This window comes from Mustela nivalis (genome assembly GCF_964662115.1).
Source record: "Mustela nivalis genome assembly, chromosome: 11".
NCBI classification, from domain to species: Eukaryota; Metazoa; Chordata; class Mammalia; order Carnivora; family Mustelidae; genus Mustela; species Mustela nivalis.
The window spans coordinates 106,098,305-106,121,599 of record NC_139030.1 but is presented as its reverse complement, the minus strand read 5'-3'; the positions used below and the strand labels follow the sequence as shown (position 1 = coordinate 106,121,599).

At 38.6% G+C, this 23,295-nt stretch overlaps 1 protein-coding gene and 1 long non-coding RNA gene across 3 annotated transcripts in view; one reads left to right on the top strand and one right to left on the bottom strand.

Moving 5' to 3' along the window:
- DNAH7 (dynein axonemal heavy chain 7) overlaps positions 1 to 23,295 on the bottom strand; it is a 249,692-nt gene that overhangs the window by 141,286 nt on the left and 85,111 nt on the right. For both annotated transcript variants that reach the window (XM_082689009.1, XM_082689010.1), the window contains 8 exons: positions 19,833 to 20,045; positions 16,261 to 16,370; positions 11,818 to 11,986; positions 9,505 to 9,607; positions 9,257 to 9,384; positions 4,538 to 4,750; positions 2,784 to 2,882; positions 108 to 356 (listed from right to left, as the gene is read on the bottom strand). In XM_082689009.1, the coding sequence (XP_082545135.1) occupies positions 108 to 356; positions 2,784 to 2,882; positions 4,538 to 4,750; positions 9,257 to 9,384; positions 9,505 to 9,607; positions 11,818 to 11,986; positions 16,261 to 16,370; positions 19,833 to 20,045 (1,284 nt within the window). The remainder of the gene's footprint in view (positions 1 to 107; positions 357 to 2,783; positions 2,883 to 4,537; positions 4,751 to 9,256; positions 9,385 to 9,504; positions 9,608 to 11,817; positions 11,987 to 16,260; positions 16,371 to 19,832; positions 20,046 to 23,295) is intronic.
- Positions 7,588 to 23,260, top strand: LOC309843531. The gene is made up of 3 exons (XR_014300186.1): positions 7,588 to 7,685; positions 20,184 to 20,611; positions 22,881 to 23,260. It is a non-coding gene; the product is annotated as an uncharacterized lncRNA (long non-coding RNA).

Here is a 23,295-nt window from a genome sequence, read left to right as displayed (position 1 = left end):
TCTCTTTTTCAAATAAATAAATAAAATCTTAATAAAGTAAATCACTGTACACTCTATCTTGCACAAAGCTGATTATGAATAAATTAGTGCATTAATAACACACTTACCTTTTCACAGATGTCATTTAGTGCTCCAGCTAAGACGCGATATGCACTGGTTTTTCCTCCAAATGGTTCCCCGACAATCATAAAACCATGACGCACAATCATCATTTCATATATTTGAAGTATCTTCTCGGAAAAGAATCTGGTCAATTGCAAATTCATGGACTCACAGTTGTCTTTGATAGCTGCGAGCAAATCATTGTAATCTGGTTTTGGTAATTTCACACCAGGAAACAAATCTGAGGTGATTCCCTGGTGACAGAGGATTTGGGGATTTATATTACATATCTGATACCCTCTCTCTCTCTACACACACATACCCACAGACATCATGAAAGTCTTCCCATCCTCGCAATTAATATTGATGGAAATGGAGCCATTAAATAGTTCAACAGTAGTTTTAACAGCTTTATAGAGGTATGACTGACATGCAATGAACTCTATATATTTAAAGTGTTACAACTGGGTAAGTGGAGTCATCCGGTCACTCAAGATAATCAACATGTGTCTCCCAGAAGTCACCTTGTCACCTTTCGCGGCCCACCCTCCCTTCTCTCTTTGCCCCGCCCCACCTCCACCACCGGGAATCCACTAATTTGCTTTCTGTTGCTACTTTTATTTGCATTCTCTAGAAGTGAATATGGATGAAGTTACCCATTACAGGTACCACTTTTTTTCTGTGTGACTTCTTTCCACTCAGCGTAAAGATGTGGAGATTCCCACACGTGACACCATATTTAATAGTTCGTTGCATACAAGGATTACATTCAAATCCATTCCCCTGTTGATGGCTACTTTCTTTCATTGTTTCCAGTTTGGGGCCATTGCAAACAAAACTGCTATGAACACTATATACAACTCTTTGTGTGGACAAATGACTTACTTCCATTTCTCTTGGTTGAATACTGAAGAATGGAAAACCTGGATAATTTGGGGGTTATGTGTTTAATATTTAAAACACTATCTGCTTTACAAAGTGGTTGTATTATTGTGCATTCACTCTAGCAGTGTATAACACTTCTAATATTTGTTATGGTTGGTCTTTTTAATTTTACCCACACTAATAGGTACGTCACACTGTCTTACTGCAGGTTCTTCAATGCGCATTTCCTGATGACTAATGTTTTGCATGTGCTTATTTGCTTTATGTGTATGTCTTTTAGTGAAGTCCCTCTTCAAATCTTTTGTCTATTTTTAATGTTTTTTTTTCTTAATTTAAGGTAAATTTTGACCGTTCTTTAAATATTCTGTATACGAGTCCTTCATCATAAATCTAAATTTGCAAATATTTTTCCTAGTTTGCAACTTGTCTTTCATCCTCTGACCAGTGCCTTTCAAAGAGCAAACTTTTTAAATTTTGAAGAGTCTATTTTATCGATTTATTGCTTTATGTGTTGTGCTTTTCATGCTGTGTTTAAGAAATTTTTGCGTATCCCAAAGTCACAAGAGCTGTCTCCCGTTTTCTTCTAGAAATTTTACAGTTTTACAATACTTCTAAGTCAAAAAGTTAGACAACTATGATCTGATTTCAAAGCTTATTATAAAGACAGTTTCATATTAGTATAATGATAGATAAATATAACAATGGAACACAATGGGGAGCCCAGAAAGAGACCCCCACACACTTGAACAATTCATTCTCAACAAAGGCACAAAGACAATTTAGTAGAGAAAAGATAAAAAAGAATGCCTGGATTTGTTAAAACAATGAACATACAAAAATTATTTCCAAGGTATTTTAATCATTGTGGTGGCTAATCAGCTTAGTGCCCTTCAAAGATTCATGCCCATTTAAAATCTCAAAACATAACCTCATTTGGAAATAGGATCTTTGCAGATATAATTAGATAAATTAAGAAGAGGTTATACTGGGCCTTAAGTCCAATGACTGGTGTCTTTATAACAGAAAGGAGAAGATTCAAACACAAATACACCCAGGGAAGGCCATGTAATGACGGAGGCAGAAATCAGAGAGATACCAGCGCACCATATTATTAAACTTAGTTCTCCCTTTAGATCATCCTGAAAAAGATCAATTTCCTAAAAGCCAGTACATTCTTTTAAAGAAATTGGGCTTTTTATTACTTAATTTTTTTAAAGACTTGATTTATTTATCAGAGAACGAGAGAAAGCACAAGCAGGGGGAGCTGCAGGCAGAGGGAGAAACAGACTCCCCACTGAGCAAGAAGTGAGATGCATGGCTCCCTCCCGGGACCCTGGGATCCTGACCTGACCTGAAGGCGGATGCTTACCCAACCGAGCCACTCAGGTGTCCCAAGAAATTAAGCTTTTTAATAAATTTCTTCAATTTTTAATTTTACAAACATTTGTCAAGTACCTTTTCTGTGCAAAGGGTTCAGTGGTGGGTTAGACCCGTTATTTTCCTTCAAGGAGCCTACATTCTAGTGCAATTCACCAGCAAGCAGACTTTGTAACTTTTGTGTGCTTATTTACATTGCACAGTTTTAAAAAAGTACAATTTAAAAATCCCAGCTTCTTGAAAGTCACCTGAAACAAAAGAACTAAACACACTCCGAGTAAAACATGGAATGATCTATGTTTCTCTGTGTCATAGCATTATTTTCTGTAGAAGTTTCTCATAAGGACTTGCAAACTTGGACATTTGATAAATACATTATTATAAAAATTCTGATACACCAAAATGACAAATATCCTTACCTCAAAGAGTGGTAAATCATGGGACAAAAATTTTGGCAGATTTACATCAATAATAGATCTAAGCAGCAAAATTTCTTCATTTTCATTTGGGTATTTCAGCTAAAAGAAAATATACTCATGATGATACTGCTATCAGCTAAGTACGCCCCCTACATGTTCACACACACACACACACACACACGTATACACACATAGGCCCCAAAGACAATTTAAACCCACATAAAACTTTTCTCATTTATTTTCATTTAATTGGATTGTTAATAATTTTAGGTTTTGAAAAAATTCCAAAACACTTGTGGTAACCCCAAAGTTTACTAAAAACCTGGTTGAACTCTGAACCTGTTGCTCAGGCCCATAATAAGGTGTGCAGAGTTCACAAAATATGAATTTCAAGTTATTTCTCTTGACTTCAATACTTTATTCAGCACCTCACTCCAAAGTTTCTCCTACCATCATGCATTTAATTTTCCAGAACCCCCACTCCTTCCCTCTAGAATCTTTCTGCCTAAAAAATTCCATGTTCTAACTTAACTGGATTCATCCTTACAAAGTCAGTGGTTCCGGCAGTCAAGTTCAGAGAACCTAATGCCAAAGGTCATCCTGCTAATAGGGTGTCTTTGGATCAGTCTAACCACACCTAAATTATGAGGTGTCGAAAGTCTATTTTGTCATTTGAGAAGCTATCATTTTAAAGCAAATGTTTAAATTGTTCCTTGATATAATAAAAACAAACTTCAAAATATTCAAGCCAACACTTTGAACAATTCTAAATTAGCTTTTGACAAAGAATGAAAGAATTCATTTGCAGGATTCATTTGCTGTATAACTTTAATAGCTCAATTCCACAGTCAAGATGTCAGTGATAACATACACTAGACAATGCATTATCTTTCCCATTATCTGACCACAGTGTAATCCTGACACGCTAAGTTAATAAAAATTGTTACTTCTAGTTGCATTAGCTTATTGCAAAAAACAATGACATGCAGTTATTCTAGGCTAATGTGAAATGGAATATCACCACTATGTATCAGAACTCTCAGTACCGTTTATTACAGAAGATAAAAATGCATGTCATTGTTCTTAATCATGTAGAATATATTTTAAAATCCTTTCTTCTATAAAACATGAACATAAAAATTTTATAAACTCCAAGGTCACATTTTCCACTTTGCTATTAACTATAGCCTACCTTGCTTTGTTTCATAAAGAATACACAGAGTTCACACCTCCAAAAATATCTTCAATGAAAAGTTATAGAAGTCTTAAAATATTTGGAGTTTTTCCATCCATATAGATTTATACCATTTTAAGATGCAAGCATTATATTGCAAATCTGTAACTGCTAGTCCACAATGGGCTGTAGTTACATAATTATATCAATTGATAATGTTTTGGCACATTTGTATATATTTATTAATTATACATTATTTCCTTTAAAGCTATACATGTTCATATAGACTGAAAGCCTTCAAAATATTTCTCGGCAGCAAGGAATTTCATTCCTTGGTAGTACCTATATTTAACATTTAAAATTACAGAGCAGAATTCAAATCAATAAGAATTATGTCTAAGTTTTTACAAATCATAAAATTTCCTTTTTCACATGTGCAAACGAGCAACTCTTTTTTGGTACAGTAGCTGGATTTTTTCAGCTGATGAAACCAACCAGTTACTAGAACTCTGTAAAGACACAGGGTCCTGCGATTTAGGAACAGAAAATTCTGGAGTAAGAAAGAACTTGAGTTGTCTACCTTCAGATTCCCAGCAGCGGTGAGCACGGACTTCACGGCTCTCATGCCGTAGTCATAGTGATGTTGCGAGGACAGTTGCTCTGAGCACAGGCGGTAGGTAGCCACGATTTTTACGGAGAGTGGCCGGGCTGTGACAAACCCACAGGAGTACAGGACTATTTCAGCGATCATGGCGTAGTCAGGCACCATCATCGCTACTGTCCGGAAGAGAGCCTGGGGGAGTGCAGAAAAGGTATTTTGGAAAAGACCATTGTAAGGCAACCCTACCGTGTATTTCCTAACGTGTTATGACTGTGTAGCTTTTCTGCAATAACTTTCAATTACAACATCCAGATCATATAGATAAAAACACTTAATTTTAGAAAAGGGTTTTTTTGGTAATTGTTATATAATAAATATCATTAACTTCTGTATCACTGTTTTTCCTTACGTTATGCTTTGAGAACACTCACAAACATTCATGACACTTAGATTTTGGGTGAATTATTAAATCACATGCTGAGTATCTTATGCTCTATTCTTCTTGGGAAGGGACAGGTTATAGGGAAACTATATTCAAGTCTGCTGGGATGTCCAAAAGCTCAGCTTTTCATCTGGGCTGGTGAGAAAATGCATGCTACTGGGAGACCAGGCTTCAAGCGAGGCTGTGTTGGAATCTGTTTAGTTGTAGTCTGCAGGCTAATCAGATAACTCCCAATAACAAGCCTATGTTAGATAAATAAGGTATTTTAAGATATTTTCAACCTTTTTGAATTTGTAGCCACCATGTCAGTCTTTAAGAAAATTTAAGTTTAGGGGCGCCTGGGTGGCTCAGTGGGTTAAGCCTCTGCCTTGGGCTCAGGTCATGATCTCGGGGTCCTGGGATCGAGCCCAGCATTGGGCTCTCTGCTCAGTGGGGAGCCTGCTTCCTCCTCTCTCTCTGCCTGCCTCTCTGCCTACTTGTGATCTCTCTAGCTGTCAAATAAATAAATAAAATCTTTAAAAAAAAAAAAAAAGGAAAGAAAGAAAGAAAATTTAAGTTTAGAATGCTAGTATGTGTCGGGGCCTACTTCAATAGCTCATACAGAAAATCAGGACCTTTGTGTACTAAAGAGAAAAATGGCAATTTTTTTTTCAAAGTGGGCTCCATGCCCACTGTGGGGTTTGAGCTCCCAACCCCAAGACTGAGAGGCACACGCTGTAGTGACTGAGACAGCTAGGCATTCCTAAAAAAAAAAAAGGGTAATTTTTTCAGATAGTTTGTAAATATCTTCTAGGAATTCATTGAGTTACCTGAAACACAAGGCAAATAGGAAAAAAGACATCTTGCCTAACTGATCTGTTATGATTATTCCAGGTTGAGAACAAATAAAAGACTGGCATTGAGCAAGAGCCTTCCAGTGTGTTATGTTAATTACTAACCAGAGGCTTAGGACTGCTCTTTCAGTATGGTGACCATTAAATAAAGAATAAAATGTTAAAAATATACAGCTTGAGCAAATAAACTGGGAAGAGAGAAGCTTAAGCAAGTGCTGGAAACCGCTACATACTTGAGGAAAAGAGAATGTAAGAGAATTACTATACAGATGGTACCTCTTTAAAAGGGTAGGTTCTCAACAACTATTTCTTTCCATGAATAAAAGAATGAATGAATGAGCTGGTCAGTCAGTGGGTCCCTGACTTGGTTCGGGTGTTGTGGTCTTTCTAGGACAATATTAACTGCTGTTAGTTTCGGGTGAACATCCAGGTCTGTGTGGTGTAGGTTTCCCCCTGACTACATCAGATATTTCACAAATTCCTATTCAGAGTGTCTCAGACACACTAGCAATATGGCCGTGGAATACCACAGAACAGACAGATTGTGGCCAAGAGAACAAAAATGGACAGTGGTAAAGACATTTCATGGGGTCATCATGATGTTCGTCTGCTCAGAATCACCCAATGGGAATCGATTTAACATGGATTCCCACTGATCACAGAGAAAAGCATCAAACTCAGAATATTTTTAGGTGAATATTCTAATTCAATGGTTCTCAGTGTGTGAGAAATACTGATAGGATATGGTGTGATCTGGAATGTGTCAGAAATAATTTGTTAGTAATAGCAATATGTTTAAAGGTAATTTAGTGCTCTTAAAAAAATTAAGTTTGATTTTGGCTTAGCCAATGACATACTTTCTTGAGTCTAAAAGAAGAGTATAGCTCAGGTATCATACCAGGGCTTGAATAAATTGTGATACAGGTAATCAACATGAGCATTATCCTTGTAGAAAGCTATACACCAGGTTATTGACTTTGTGACATTAGAAGATCTAGAATATCTCCATTTTACCATGGCTTCTAACATGCAACTATTCTGAAAAGTTTATCGAATACTGATTCTTCAGAATAGTTTTAATATTAAACACAGCATCTCTAATGTAGCAATGAGCTTCAGCAATTGCTCACTATGCAGATCTTAGCTCGATGTATAGGATAGATGTCAAAATGGGACTATTTCCATGAAAACATCGGTGTAGGGAGATGGCGGGACAGATACAACTGGGTCCGAGTTCCAAGGTTCTTGTAGATCAGGCCAAGAACTTTGAACTTTTTTCTGCAGGCAAAACAACAACAACAAAACGCAATAGCTTCTTAAGTCTGGAAACTATAGGATTAGATTGCTTCGAAGACACCAGTAGGATTATAATGGGGAATTCACAGTAGCTTATTTTAGTAGGGAAGAGACTGGAGACAAGTGAGCTGCTGCAGTAAGACACACAGCGGAAGAATGAGGGGGATGGAAGGAATGTGTGGCCTGGGACTACGGAAGAGCAGCGAGAATGATAAGGCTTTTGTACAACAGGATGCCTGGTTTTGGTGACAGACTGAGTCACTGGGTGAAGAGGGACGTCTCAAAGACAACTCTAAAGACATTCTATGCATCTTAGTAAGTTGTTTGTTGTTTGTTTTTTGTGGGCTCCCCCCCCCTTTAAGGAAGATCTGTTTCTTTCTTTTCAGACTAAGACATTTTTTCAGAACTGTTCGGTATTTCCATTTGTACTTGAAAACAGATGTTCTGTGGCTCTCTAACCAAGAAGACTGCACAGTAGGAAGAACAACAAAGCTATGAGAAGTTGAGAGCAGCTTTTGGCCTGAAGGAGAAGATGCATCACCTACAGAACCACTAGGTGGGTATTTTGACGCCACTTCAATACGCACAGCCCATAAGACTGTGACACATTCTGCATAGCGCATGAACGGACTCCGCTAACAATAGCTCCCGCTTATATGATTAGCTAGTCACAGGTTTTTGCCTTTACAAATACTATGTATTCAGAGTGAACTACTGAAGAAAAGAAAAATGTAGGCAAACAAAAAACTACTACAAAAATAGCTCCTCAAATGTAATTCGCAATGAAAACTGCAGAACGCTTCTTGGATAAAAGAGGATTTACCAGTTTTTATTTTTTAATCATACCTTCCTTCACTAAGGCAAAGTATTAAAACATCTCATCTAATACATAAAAGTGCATGGAATGGAAATACTGAAATACATTGTAGCAATTAGTCGAATCAAAAGTGTCTGCAGTGGAAAAGAAAAATTCCTCAACTAGTCTAAGAAGCTGTCAGCCTAACATGGGAAGACCAGCTTCGAGTCGGAAGACTTGGTTTTGGATCTGCAGTTACCACTGCATTATTCTTCAACATTGTTCTCCATGCTCTAGCCATAGATGCAAAAAAATAAAATGCAATAAATAAAAAAAAATGCCCAAGATACAGGGGAATGTCCTATTTCTCTCATAATCAAGTTTTTGTTGTGTTTTTTTTTTAAGTGAAGAGTCTAGTCTATTCAATTAGCAAAGTGCTTTGCTTCTTTTATCAGGAAAAATAAATTAGTGTTGGGTATAAAGGTCAATTGAGAATTGATGTGGGCTGTGAATTATTTCAACCTCTGTTGGGAGGCTATTTCGCAACACAGCTCTTTGTCTTATGACCATATTTAAGGAAATATTTTAAAACAGACAAAAGTCTCAAGTAAAAACTGCCCATTGCAATATTATTTATGATGAAGGAAAACTAAAAGCAACCTAAGTGTCCAACAGTAATATGCAGTTCCGTAAATTTATTTACAGTTTGAATTATGTTTGTAACAATGGGAAAATTCTCATAATATTAACCTGAAAAAACAACAACAACATTCACAACTGCTGGATTCTACCATTTAAAATTTGCCTTTTAAAAGATATTTAAAACTGCAGGATACAATATAGTAAGCAATAGAATGAGTATCTTTTTCAGTATTTCCTATATTTTCTAGTTTTCTGTAATTATCAGTCTTTAAATGTCAGTTTGGAAGTTGCATCCACTTTGCTCATTCACTTTTTAACGGCATTCAAAGCTTTTAAAAATGATTTTCAAGGGGCACCTGGATGGCTCAGGTAGTTAAGCATCTGACTTCAGCTCAGGTCATGATCTCGGTGTCCTGGGATCAAGCCCCACGTCATGCTCCCAGCTCAGTAGGGAGCCTGCTTCTCTCTCTTTCTCTGCCCCTCCCTCTGCTTGTGCTCTGTCTCTCTCTCTCTAATGAATAAATATAATCTTTAAAAAAGTAAAATTGTTTTCTGAAACAGTTTTCTAAAATACAATGTCCAAAACAAATATTTTGCATAAAATTCAAGGAGAGGGTGTCCTTTCTTTTTACGTATTAACTTAGTATAGTACAGAAAGGAAACACATGATCTACTTGGCCCTTCTGTACCTTCAGATTATCCGGCAGTTCTGATCGCCCAGCATATCCAGGGTTCATGGTTATAAAGACAGCACATGTAGGGTCAAGTTTTAACTCAGTTCCTTCAAACACTAGTATATCGACACCTGCATTAATACCTGTGGGTCATCAAGAATGAAATGACTTAGCAATTCCACATTTAAATGCAACTTGTGCCATCTGTCATCTTCCATATTTCTACTGTTCTTACATAATGCAAAGACAAACCAGTCCATTACCTCTTTGGATAGTAAGAATTTGTTGAGCAACCACAGACAGTACTTCCAAATCAATTCTGTTAAACTCATCAAAGCAAGCCCAGGCTCCACAAGATAACAGTCCCTGGGAGAAAAGAGTAATGAAATTTTTCAATTTTATCTGATTAAATATTGCATCGAAATGTTGCATTTTCACCTGATATTTTCAAGGATTTAATATCCTATCAAGGAAATTGCTTATTCACCTTTATCTTTAAAGACAGCATATTATTATTATTTTTAGGAATCCATTATTCTACAGGAGTAAGGAGTTTGATCAATTGGAAAACTGTCCATTTGATCGATAGCTTTTTACTCTCTGTGTATCTTTTGACATTTAGATGTATACCTGTCATCCCAAAGTCTTTCTTGCTTTTTATATACAAGGTGATTTTGTTTGCTTTTCTATATGAACTTCATAGAGTAGATTGTAATGATTCTCTAAATAAGATGACTTCTGTTGCTAATGAGACTATTTTGTGGTCGGAGTCCCTTAATAGACAACTTGCATTGAGACCCTAGTTTGAGGCCCTAGTTTGTACTTCTCACAGCTCCCCACAAATATGTGCCATTTGGGCATTAAAGAAAACTGGACCACCAAGCTTGAGTAGCTCAGCCAAATTCAAATTTACTTAAAAAAAATCAATTCAATATTTATTGAATCTGCATTCTGTAGATTGTATGTGTGTGTATATACACACACACGTGTATGTATGTGTGTGTGTGTGTTTGTGTGTTTCACTGAGTAGCTGGTATGTTTCAGGCATGATGCATGTATCTTTCATGCAAAGAAACTAAGACTGTATCACACTAGATGTTAAGTAATTAGTACAAGGCCACAGAGCTAATAGGGGCTGACCTTGGATTTGTACACAGTTCCATCTACTGACCACACCAAATTAAATGAAAATTCTGTCCATTTCAAAGAATAGCACATTTTTATTAGCTACTATGACTTTGATCTCTACATATAATAAGAGGATTAGAAACCACAGAAAACAAAAAATACTTATGAGTCACACATTCATATAGATATCAGAATTGTGAGGTTCTTAATAGCAATTCTCATGTCTTTTTGATCCTGTACCCTATTATTCAGCATGATCCTCACACAAAGTATCTATATAACCAATATATACTTATCGGTAAGCAACTTTAATACTAAAAGTATATGACTCTGTATCAAGGAATTAAGAATATCATTCAAAAATTGAGTAGTACGTGCCAGACTTTTCTTAAATGTTTAGGAATATAATGGCTATTCAAACTAAACTACACAGAGACTCTTTTTGACTTACTATTCTTTCTTAAAAACCATGACAACAAGGTTGTATATCATTACAGAGTATGATTAAAATGGTCATTTGTCATTCAAATGTTTTCTTGATGTTATTATAATTTTGACTTTTAAAATCTTATCCTAATTGTTTCAGCATCACAAATATAGAGACTTTTTTTTAATATTCCCAATCTGTTATAAAATAACCTTGCCTATGCCAGCCAGGAACAGCTTACTGTATAGGGTAGGATTGGTATATGTATTTTTTTGTTAGTTTGGATTTCTTTTTAAATGTTACCTTTTCTGAAGAAATTTTGGAAAATAATGACAGAATCTTAAAAAATCAGAATTACATAATCTTTACAGAAAAACAGACATAAATAAACAGAACCTATAATCTCAAATGGATAATTCTATGTTTAGCTGTTCCAACTAACATTTTAAAGAATAACAGCCAGTTAGCAACAAAGGGCTAAAATGACCAATGAGTCACAGCTTTATAGACAGAAATGTTACATTTTTAATTCTTCTTTTGCAATCTTACAGATGGGAATCTGTAGAGTGGGAATCTGACTCAGTATAAGAAAAAAAAAAAAAAAAAAAAAACCCAACAAGAATTTTAAGTTTGCAAGAAAAGATTAACTACAAAGTATCTATGAAAAGTAAATTACTGAATCATTAACTGGTTAATAATAAGAGCTACAGATTAAAGACTGTAGATTTCCCACAGTCTTTACATGATGTCGTGGTTCTCAAATTTTTAGCGGCCTCAACATACTGAAGGCACAGCCCTCCTTTCTATAAGTCATACTGACCCACAGCAGCAGGCACTGGAGACAGGAGTAGAGCTCCTTCTCCGGTAAGCTTGTGAAATAACCCCACTTCTCTGGAGAATAGAGATAGTGCTTATTTTACTTAACTTACAGTAAGTCTTTTACTTGCATGAAATTCTGTTTCATTATAAATAACTTCCCTCTCTGAGCTGTTATTTTGTAAAGAAATGAGTCAATTCAAACCTTAAAGAATTTTCCTAAAGCCAGATAATCCAACCCATCAGAACAGTTGAAAACAACACATTGTTTGGCCACTGCTTTTGCTAAATCTTTGGTAGTTTCGGTCTTTCCAGTGCCAGCTGGCCCTTCAGGGGCTCCTCCAAGGTGCAGGTGGAGGGCTCCAAACAAGGTTCTGAAATAGAAGAAATAAGCAATCTTTATAAGATAATGTCATTTTTAACATATATTATGGAAAGAGGAGAAGTTTAAACTGAGAGCCAAATTTTCCACTTCCTCTTCAATAATTTCTTCCTTCCCATGAACCTCTGAGAATCTCTGACGGTGGCCTACTTTACCTGTTACTGTATTTCACTTCTGAAGCGCTGATTATAAAGGACAGAATCAGAGCAAGCACACTTGGAATTCAACGCTGATCCTGGTCAAAATGGGGAATTCTGCTGATGCCAAACCACCCCTCCCCGCAACTGCAAGCACTCAGAAATGCTCCACAAAAAAGTCCAAATAGTAACTTTTGAAATACCAGCCATTTCAAAAGCATGAAAGAGAAATCACCAGTGAAGAGGGAACGCAAAGCCGTTGGTAATTGAGTGCTAAAGCTAGAGAGGCGCGTGTTGCTTTGGGATCTGCATACAAACACACGCAAGTGTATTTACAACCACACGGAAACAGAAAAATTCTTTTTTTTCTTTTTTTTAGATTTATTTATTTGAGAGAGAGATCTAGCAAGGAGGCGCGGGGAGCAGAGAGAGACAGAGAAAGTCTTAAGCAGACTCCGTGTGCGGCCCAGTCTCACAACCCTGTGATCAAGACCTAAACCAAAACCAAGAGTTGGACGCTTAACCAACGGTGCCATAGAGATGCCCCCAAACAGAAAAATTCTTATATTGAGTAAGGTGAAGAGCTGGAATGGATTCACGTATATAAACCCAAAAGCCTTGGAAAGCTGGTTTATCTCTAAATGGAAACTGAAATTACTCTAGCAGCCTACTCAAGAAAGACGAAGATCAACTACAGAGGAGACAGAGGAGACAGGAAGGGCACCCTTCATGGCGGCTTACAGAGGAGACAGGAAGCGCACCCTTCATGGCGGCTTACAGAGGAGACAGGAAGCGCACCCTTCATGGTGGCTCCCAGTGGAAACCCTTCGTGGGGGTAGGGCCAAAATTTTCAGTATCCATGGGCACATGAACCCAAACTGAGAAATGAACACTGAAATGTTGTTTTGGACCAAAGAAAACTCTAAAGCTCTTTTAAGAGATAAATGTGACACTGCTCCACATGGACACCTCCACAGCTGAGAAAACAACCCTTTCCCAAAATGAGCTCATAAGTAAAACCACAGAGAGAGAGAGAGAGAGAGACATCAAAGTTAAGAGTCTGACTTGCAGTGGCAGATGGACAAAGGTGTGGGAGAATTACCATATACATGGTACTCGGGTTTCCTGATGGTTTATTTAATGAAATCTTAAACAAAAAGCAATAGACAGGGCCGACTGGGTGGTACTACTGGTTAAGGGTCCGACTCTCGGTTTTGGCTCAGGTGTGGTCTCAGTGTCGTGAGATTGAGCCCCGCATCATGCTCTATACTCAACACAGAACCTGCTTGACTTCCCCCCACCTCCATCTGTTCCTCCCCCCCACCCACTTTCTCTTTCTCTAAAATAAATAAAAAAAGCAAGAGATGTAAGAAAATTGTGAGAAAAATCAGTTTCATAAAAGAGAAAACTTGAAATCTAGCAATAAAAAATACAGTTATTGGACTTTTTAGAAAGTTAACAGATTAAATGGCAGAGTAAACATAAAGAGCAGAATTATACACAAAATAAATAGGAGGAAATCACCCAGGAAGAGACCAAGATGGGATATCAGAAAAGCTGAGAGACAAAGAAAAAAAAAGTGAATAGGAAAAAAGCAAAATCTAAAAAGCATTGGCTGTGGGGCACGTGGGTGGCTCAGCATGTTAAAGATTTGACTCAGTTTCAGCTCAGCTCATGATCTCAGGGTCCACGCACTGGGCATGGGAGACTGTTTAAGGTTCTCTCTCCCCATCTTCTCTACCCTCCTTCTCACTCCCTCCCCCACCCAAATAAAAAAGTAAAAACGAATGGCTGAGAATTTACCAGAATTGAAGAAAGATATGAACTGAAAAGTCTCAAGTGGGATACATAAAAACTCACCCACATATAGTTACATTACAGTGAACTTCAACAATAAAGAGGAAATCTTAAAAACCACAATAGAAAAAAATTACCTACAAAGAAATCGCAGTAACAAACAACTGAGCAGTACCAATGAACACCAGGAGAACAGTATCTCCAGGGACCTGAGGGGAAACTAGGTTCACTTACAGTTCTATACCTAGCTATCTTATCATTTAATAAAAGAATGAAGACCATATTTCGTCTAAAAAGGCATTTTTAGACAAAGACTGTTAGAGCTCACTACTTGCAGAGCTTCGCTGAAACCATTACTAAAGGATATTGCCTAGTAAGAAGAAAAATGAAACAGAAAGAAGGCAAAGGAAGAAGCAATGGTGAGTTAAGACAATGATAAAGTTTTGGTAAAAAATATAAATACCAGGTATAAAAAATGCATAACAGAATATAAATAGAGCAATCTATGCCAGATCATCTTATCTTACAGATAGGGACATTGGTCACCTAGCACCAGACATACAGAAAGTGGCTAGGAAGCTTGTAAAAGAGAGGTCAAGATTAAAGATCTTTGGAAAGAGCTGTTAGTGTGTTGTTTATTTCCGGTCCCTCTGTAGAGAAGAATGCGCTTGCCCCTCTCCCAAACTACCTGAGGGGCTTTAGAGAACTCTTCAGAAACCTTGGCTCACTGACCGACCCCTGGAGTTTGTGTAACACAGGAACGGCGAGTGAAATTATGACTTAAAATATTTCAAGTCAAGAGAATATCTATAGCTATTCCTGAGGGCAGAGCTGGGGAAAACAGTGACAGTAAGAGAGATGTAGTCATACTACTGGCAAAATAAATGTGTATTTATCAACTGACCAGCTCTGGATCCCACCAGAAGGAAGCTAGATTTGGGTCATGTTGAATGGGACTCTGTGGAGGAGGCCCACCTAACACCAGAGAAGACACCAAGGTGAGTGTCTGTGTGTAGCTGACCTCAGAGAGAGGCTGAAGCAAGTCATCAGCACACACCAGAGAAGGTATTTTATTAATAACCACAGGTGACTGGTAGCGGAGTGGGGTGGGGTGGGGAGGATTTCCAAAGAACCGACATAAATATCCCATGGGAGATCTGGCACATCTAAGCTTGTGTCTTCATCGAGGACACTAAACAGCCACGAGAGAGTTTCCACACAAGACACTTGTCACCCATGAAACCACCTCTCCCTTTGCTTCTCCCCTCCTCCGTTAACCCCAAGACTGGAGGAGCCACGGGTGAGCTATGGAGGGATGAATGCAAAGGACAGGGATAAAACTGACAAAAGAAGAAGAAAACTGACAAAAGATTGACCACACTTGCCTCCCCAGATGAAGGTCTTGGGCTTGTGTCAAGCTCAAGCTGGGAGAGAAGGGGAATTTCAAAGTGGATGAAAGATGTTGGCTTTGATGTTAGACCTAAATGGACTTCAATCATCTGAAAAAAATAACACTTTAATTTCGTTCTTGAGACAACTTGGAATATGGGAGATGCAAACTTGGATTAAAGTTGTTAAAGCCCTTTTATTATTCAGAAGCATGACAGAAAAAAATTTCAGTGTAAATACCTATGAGTTACCTAATGGAGATATCCAGAAAGCATGAAGCACAAGTTTACAGGGGAGACCTTGGCTGGAGATCCAGACTTGTGGATCTTCAGAATGTAGGCTATTAAAGCCTGCAAGTGGACTTGAACGTTTGGGAAACCATGAATCATGAGACAAACCACCACATGAAAACAGAAATCTAGAAAATTCCATGTTTCAGGGGAAACAGCAGTCTGCCTCAAAGGATCCAAAACAAAGAGAAAGTTTCAAGAAGAAAGATGAAATGCACAATGTGAATAACAATAGCAATATTGGGCAATACTTATCTCCAGAGCTAAGAGGAAAAAGCCAGCAGAGAAAAAGAAATTGAAGATCAAGTTGAGAAACATATTAAGAGCCTAGGAAAAGGGGCGCCTGGGTGGCTCAGTGGGTTAAAGCCTCTGCCTTTGGCTCAGGTCATGATCCCAGGATCCTGGGATCGAGCCCCACATCGGGCTCTCTGCTCACCAGGGAGCCTGCTTCCCTCTCTCTCTGCCTGCCTCTCTGCCTACTTGTCATCTCTGTCTGTCAAATAAATCAATAAAATCTTTAAAAAAAAAAAAGAGTCTAGGAAAAGATAACATAGGATACATTTGCCAAGTGGAAGATAATCTGTTTCTTTTAAAGATTTAGTGGTCTAAGGGTGAAATTTATTTCCAATAGACCCTTAAATTAGTGAGTTTACCTGTAACAGCGATCAGTGAGCGGAGTAATAACCAGCCGAGGGGAATTACCCAGATACTCATATCCATACCGTAAGCCAGCATTGATCATCTTTGTTTCTAAATTATTCTCCTAGGAGAAATCAGAGAAAATGAAGTTAATTTAAATAACAAAATTTTAAGTAATATGAAATCTCAAGCTCCTTAACTAATAACTGTCAAGTTAGAAACAACATCTTTAAAATTCACTTTTCAGAGGGAGCTGGGGACTCAGTCAGTTAAGCGTCTGCCTTTGGCTTAGGTCATGATCCCCGAGTCCTGGGATGTGGCCGGGGTCAGGCTCCCTGCTCAGCTTCTCCCGCTCCCTCTGCCCCTCCCCCCACCCAGTGCTCTCACTCTCTCAAATGAATAAATAAAAAATCCTTTAAAAATTCCAATCAGACATCATTAATTCAGTAGAAGAATTGAATATCTAATCTCCTTGGATAAATCTGAAGTCACTGGCTTCAACTTTTTCCATGGGTATCTGTGGAAAATATATTTGTTCCTTTTCTCTCCTGTATTTTCTTTTCTTTTTACTTGCTTGTGCTTTTTAAATTAAGGTATAATTGACATATAGCTTTAATTTCAACTGTAAACATAATTACCGAATATTCATGTATATTATAAAATAATCACAGTAAGTCTAGGTGAGATCTATCTTCACATGTAAGTACAGTTTTCTTATAAGAATTTTAAGATTTACTCTTAGCAACTTTAAAAACGCAATATGGTATTATTAACTATAGTCAACACACAGCGTATTACGTGCCCACGACTTATTCATGTCTAGAAGTTTGCAATTTTTGATTCCCTTCCCCCATTTCTCCCACCTTCCCACTCTCAGCCTCTGGAAACCACCAATCTGCGCACCATATCTGTGGGCTTGGTTTGTTTTAAATTGCACATTTGAGATCATATTGTCTTAGTCTGACTCATTTCACTTAGTGTAATGTCCTCAAGGTCAATCCATATTGCTGCAAATGGCAAGATTTCATTTTTAACAGCTGAATAATATCCCATTTCCATATATACCACATGTTCTTTTTTTCAAATATTTTATTTATTTATTTGACAGACAGAGATGACAAGTAGGCAGAGAGGCAGGCAGAGAGAGAGGAGGAAGCAGGCTCCCTGCAGAGCAGAGAGCCTGACGCAGGGCTCGATCCCAGGACTCCAGGATCATGACCAGCCCCGAGTCGAGGGCAGAGGCTCTAACCCACTGAGCCACCCAGGCGCTCCTCTACCACATGTTCTTTACTCATTTGCCTGTCAATGGACATTCAAGCTGTTGCTATATCTTACTGGAAATCTCACTGCAGTAAACGCGGGCATGCACATACCTTTCCGGGTGTTTTTGTTTTCTTCAGGTAATACCCAGAAGTGGAACTGTTGGCTATAGGACAGTTCCGTTTTTTATTTTTTTAGGAGACTCCATCGTGTTTTCCACAGTGGCTGCATAAGTCACATTCCCAGCAGCCCTGCACAACGGCTCTTTCTCCCACATCCTTACCAGTGTTTGTTATCTTTTGTCTTTTGATAATGCTCCTTCTGAGAGCTGCGACAGGCTCTCTCGCGGTGGTTTCCATTTTCATCTCCCTGACGGTGAGCGATGCTGAGCCTCTTTTCATGAACCTGTTAACTGTCTGTATGTCTTCTCTGGAATAATGTCGATTCAGCTCCTTTGATCGTTTTCAAAACAGGTACTTTGTGTTTTTGTTATTGAGTTGTAGGAGTTATTTATATATTTTAGAGGTTAACCGCTTCTCAGATGCAATTTGCAAGTATTTTCTTCTGTTCAGGAAGCTGTCTTTCATTTTGTTTATGGTTTCCTTTGCTGGGTGACACTTTTTAGTCTGATGTAGTCCCACTTGTTTGTTTTGCTTTTGTTACCAGATCAAAAAAAAAAAAAAAAAAAATCATTGCCAAGACTGAATTAAGGGGCTTAACATCTGTTTTCTTCTAGGAGTTTTATGATTTCAGGTCTTACATTCCTGTCTTTCATCCATTTTGAGTTCACTGTTGTGTAGGATGTGCGACAGTGGCCCAGTTTCAGGATCTCCTACATGGCTGCTCAGTTTTCCCAACACTATGATTGAAGAGATGTTTCTTTCTCCATTGTATATTCTTGGCTCCTTTGTCATAAATTATTTGAAATATAGGCCTAAGTGTACTTCTGGGTTCTCTGTTCTGTTCCATTGACCCATGTGCCTGTTTTTAAGCCAATACCATTCTGTTTTGATTACTGTGGCTTTGTAATATAATTTGAAATCAGGGAGCATGATGTCTCCAGCTTTGCTGTTCTTTTTCAAGACTGCTTTGGCTCTGGTACCTTTTATGGCTGCACACAAATTTTAGGACTGTTTTATTTCTGTGCAAAATGCCTTTGGAATTTTGACAGGGATTGCATTGAATCTGTAGATGGCTTTGAGTAGTAGGAACCTTTTAACAACATTAATTTTCCAATCCACAAGAACAAAATATCTTCCCATTTATTTGTGTCTTCTTCGATTCCCTTCACCAACATCTTAGAGTTTTCAGTGTGTGAGTCTTTCACCACCTTGGTTAAGTTTGTTTTTAGGTATTTTATTCTTTTTGATATAAGTGGGGATTTAAAAAAATTCTCTGATAGTTCATTGTTCTCCTATATTTATTAATTAGTTGTTCGATTCATTTTCACTTCAGAGTGGATATTATATTATTACCATTTTACAGGTAAGAAAATTGATACTTACAGACAGTAAGTAACTTGCCCAGGTCATAAATCTGGTAAAGGAAGGGTCTGGCATTTAAAATTACTCGCAGGGAGCTCTTATCCACTACCTCTCCTGTGGTTTTCCGGGGTCTGGTCCTGACCTTTTCTCCTCCCACTCCATACCTTTAAGCCTTTCACAGAAGTGAATCTGCTCAGATTTTTCCCCCCAACACAGGGTGAATTTTTGAGTCCGTGTCTCCAGATGTCCTCAGCAGCTTCCTCCACTCTCGGCTGGCCCCACCTTGTCCGCTGTGCTAACTGTTCTACTCCTCCTGCCTTCCCAGTCGTGACCACTGTCACCACCCCTCCAGGTGTCCGGATAGAGCCTTCTTTCCCGATCATGTTTACAGTTCCTTCAGTTGATCAGCAAGAGGAAACGTATTGTGATTAAATCACAATAAAAGTCTGATTCTTTAATATTCTTTAGATATATCAAAAAATCTAAAAATGCAATTTTAAACTGCCCAGTTCTGATATTTTATAGATTCAGCAAACATAATGACTCATTTAAAATGAGTAATTTTTTAATAATCACTCAGTTTGTGTGTGTGTCTCTATGTATATGTATTTATACATTTGAGTATGGATTTGGGTATAGATAAAGATACAGTTTTTTGTACAGATGATACACAGTCTTTGGCTGCCTTAATCTGTAGTCTGGAGAATGCTTGTGTGGGTATAGTCAGCCATCAGCAAAAAATCCTGTATTACTGACACTATTCCCCATGTGAGGAAGCAAGCACAAATGAAAAAGCTCTGAGCTGGAATTGTCGCGCAATAACATTCAGTGATATCACTTACTTGCCAATAGTACCTAAGCTGACTTAACCACTCGAAGTCAGATTCATCACTAACTTTTTTTTTCACAAGTGTCGTGAGGACGTCTCTAGCATGGACATCCAGCACCACCAGGGCTCCCAGAGTAACACGGTTCTGCTTGGACAATTTGCCACGGACCAAAGTCACAATATCATCAATTTGCACGTTACATTTTTCCAAGTATTGCTCAAGAGCCTGAAAGAAAATGAGATATAATTATCGTAATCAGAATTTTTCTGAACAAAAAACATTTTGAGCTAGTCTGAATAAGGTATTTCTGTACATTTTTCCCCATTATGACCTAATTTAAAAATAATTTGTTTTTCTTGCTAGGAAAGCATTAGCTGAACAAGGACAGTCTGGCCAGATGCAGTGGACGCACGTGGTTTGTGTTACTCATCGTCCTTCCCAGGTCTATTTCCTCTGCGGTCCGCTCCACGGTCCCGGGGAGCTGTCCATCACCTTGCCCCACTGCGGGGCCACAAGGGGTGGGAGGAGGCGTGGCCCAACCTGAGCCAATCATCGCTCTTCCCAGGACCGGCTGTACAGGCCGAGGGTGGGAAACAGCGCTTCTCGCTACATTTGGAGGGCCCTGAGAATGCCTGTCCGAAGCCACTGCCAGCCTTCATCCCCAGTGCCGAAAAGCCCGCCAGAGACTGGCAGAGCGGAAGGATGTAGGAAGAGAAGCTTCAGAAGCACCAGTGCCCCGAGACCCCAGACTCCAGCGGCCTTGTGGTCCACCAGGCCTCCAGGACTGCTGGGTAAGCTTGCTGAGCCGGTGAGCAACGCTAGTTCTGACAGCCAGCCTTGCTTTGGGACCTGTTTTTTGGTGGGGGTAAACCGAATCAGTAAGTCAGAAAAGAGAAGAGGGTCTATAATGACAATCAAGTTTGAGTCAGTGAGAATCGCTACGCTTAAGGGAAGGGTCAGTAGGCCCCAGCAGGCTGCTGTGGCTGCGTCCTCCACTCCAATAACATTTAACAAACACTGGGCCCAAGGCGTGCATCGCAGTCCTTCAGGACCAGGTAATTGGTCCTGGGAAACATTTCCAAGGACCAAGGAAGCCTTTCCAAGAATAAGAAAAAGTTTAAAGGACCGGCAAACAGCAAACTGTTTCTCTAAGGGGCACTTTCCTTAGTCCTTGAATGATTCTATCTTTATTTTTAAGAAGGTAATTTTTTCAAAAGTTTGGTGCTTGAACACTGTTGCCATCATATTATTTACCTGATCGATTGCTATTAATTCTCTTCCTACGCAGTGAAACGTAAACTTCTGTCCCACCTATGTTTCAGTAGATGTAAGTGTTTAAATTCTTGGAATCAATTAGTGAATTTAAGTATGTTGAACATATAAATTAGTAAGAACCAATTTGATTCTAAGAACCTAAGCCACACCATTGGGCGCATCTTAGTTTTCTCATCAGTAAAAATGAGGATCATGTGAACCTTACTGGTTCTTACATCCTATAATTCAACACAAAACATAAAATAAAAATTTAATGTTTAGACCTGACAGTACAAATTATAGGTCCATAAGAATTTATTACTACACACAGGAACAGAATGTTTTCTCCTATACTAGGAAACCAGATTTAGAACGAAAATTTAACTTCAAACTGTGATAAACTGAGTTCTTTAGGAACAATATTATATGAATCAATGATAATTTAGATTAGAGAGATAGGGAAAACAATCATGATATTGATAGCATTTCTGTTACATTTTCTTCTTTGTGAACCATTCTTCACAGGGAGTGAGCAGATGAATCTAAAGGTAACTACTATTACATTCTGCCAAAATAAACCCTATCTGAAATCAAATATTTTTATCAAACCTAGATCCTTCTACATATGCAATGATACAATGACTCAAAATCACACCAGTATTTGCCATATCCTGAGCTCGGTGATAGCAGCAATTCTTTCATTCATTTTACAGTCCCTCTCATGCCTCATGCAGACTGGTTCCACAATCACCATTCACTGCGTAAAGAAATCAGACAGGTCCTTTGGGAGCATGACGGTGTGACACATAGGGCTTCTGTAACATCAAGCTCCAGACAATTTGGGATGTTTGCGGGAAGTGGAAGTATCCAGTGCCCCAAGAGGCTGCCAAGAGTCTCGAGCTCCACCAAAGTCATCAGTTTCAAATATGAACCGCACATTAATTAGGGGAAAAATGATCAACACATACAATCCTAGAACATATGCTAGCCTCCCATGATAAAACTACATGTTAAATTTTTAAAACACCATCAGGGCTATAGAATACTAAAACGTGAGCCTTTCATGTTGCTGCTACAGAACTTGAAGGGCCTAAACACGGATGAAAGACAAGCAGGCACAAGGTGCGCAGATCGCGATCAAAGGCTTCATGAAACAGGGCAGTCGCAAGCAGATGACTAGGAATTAATATTTTAGGACACATACAAAGCTTAATTTCATATCATGAAACTTAGCTATGAAAGCACCATAAAATGCAACAGAAGAGGGCAGTCTTGCAAGCAGCAAACAGAGGTGTAACTTGCTAAGAACTTTTGAGTCTGCGATACTGAATCCCCCTCAAGTAGCACAGGTTCTCATCTCCCTTTCTCTGCGAACGACTCCATACTTGCATCATGTGACATGAGCAGAGAAGAACTGAATAGACTGATAAATGAGTCAGTAAATAACCCAATCTCTGCTATAAACAAAACAAAACTCCTCTTTGTATCTTCATGCAATGTGATAAGAATTACGGCAGATCGCTTTGAGCAGAGGACACGTGGTCATGGGAGTGACCTGAACTACGTGTCCCTCGAGATTCAAATTCTGCTTGGGAGAGAACTGGAAGCTTGAAAAAGGTATCATTTACATTTAATGCTGGACATCAACTCCTGCCTTTTGCAGGTTTCTTAGAGTGAGACCAAAGAAAAACATGGACTTGACAGAGGAGTAGAGGTTTGATAAATACCACATTTAAACTGAAGAAATTTGGAAGATGCCTACAAATTTGTCTAATCTGCTCACATTTACTTCTTTGTTCCCTGCAGACTATGTCCCCACAGTGGCTAGTGATAAAGTTAGTATCGTGATTTGGAGAGCTGACCAGCAAGCAAGGAGGGAGACCCAGGAATCTCCACGTTGCCCCGGTAGCCTGCATTGGTGAGAGAAGAAACCCTCTGTGTGGGGAGGTTGACAAGTGGTAGCTTAAAAGTAAAGAGAGAAAATGAATTCTTTAGACTCACTGGACAAAAAGAAAAATACATACGGTGCTTGAAGCCAAGAGCCCACAAGTAACTCCAAGAGCTTACTGCTGTGAGGGAAACCCGTTCCCCAATGGCCTGTGTTCCATGAAGACAGACTTTTTCTGGGAAAACCCTGATTTCCCCTATGCCCTTATTCCTTTCTACAGGATAGAAATAAATGACTTGTTGCTAAGTTTGACAGAACTAAGCATGTGTCACA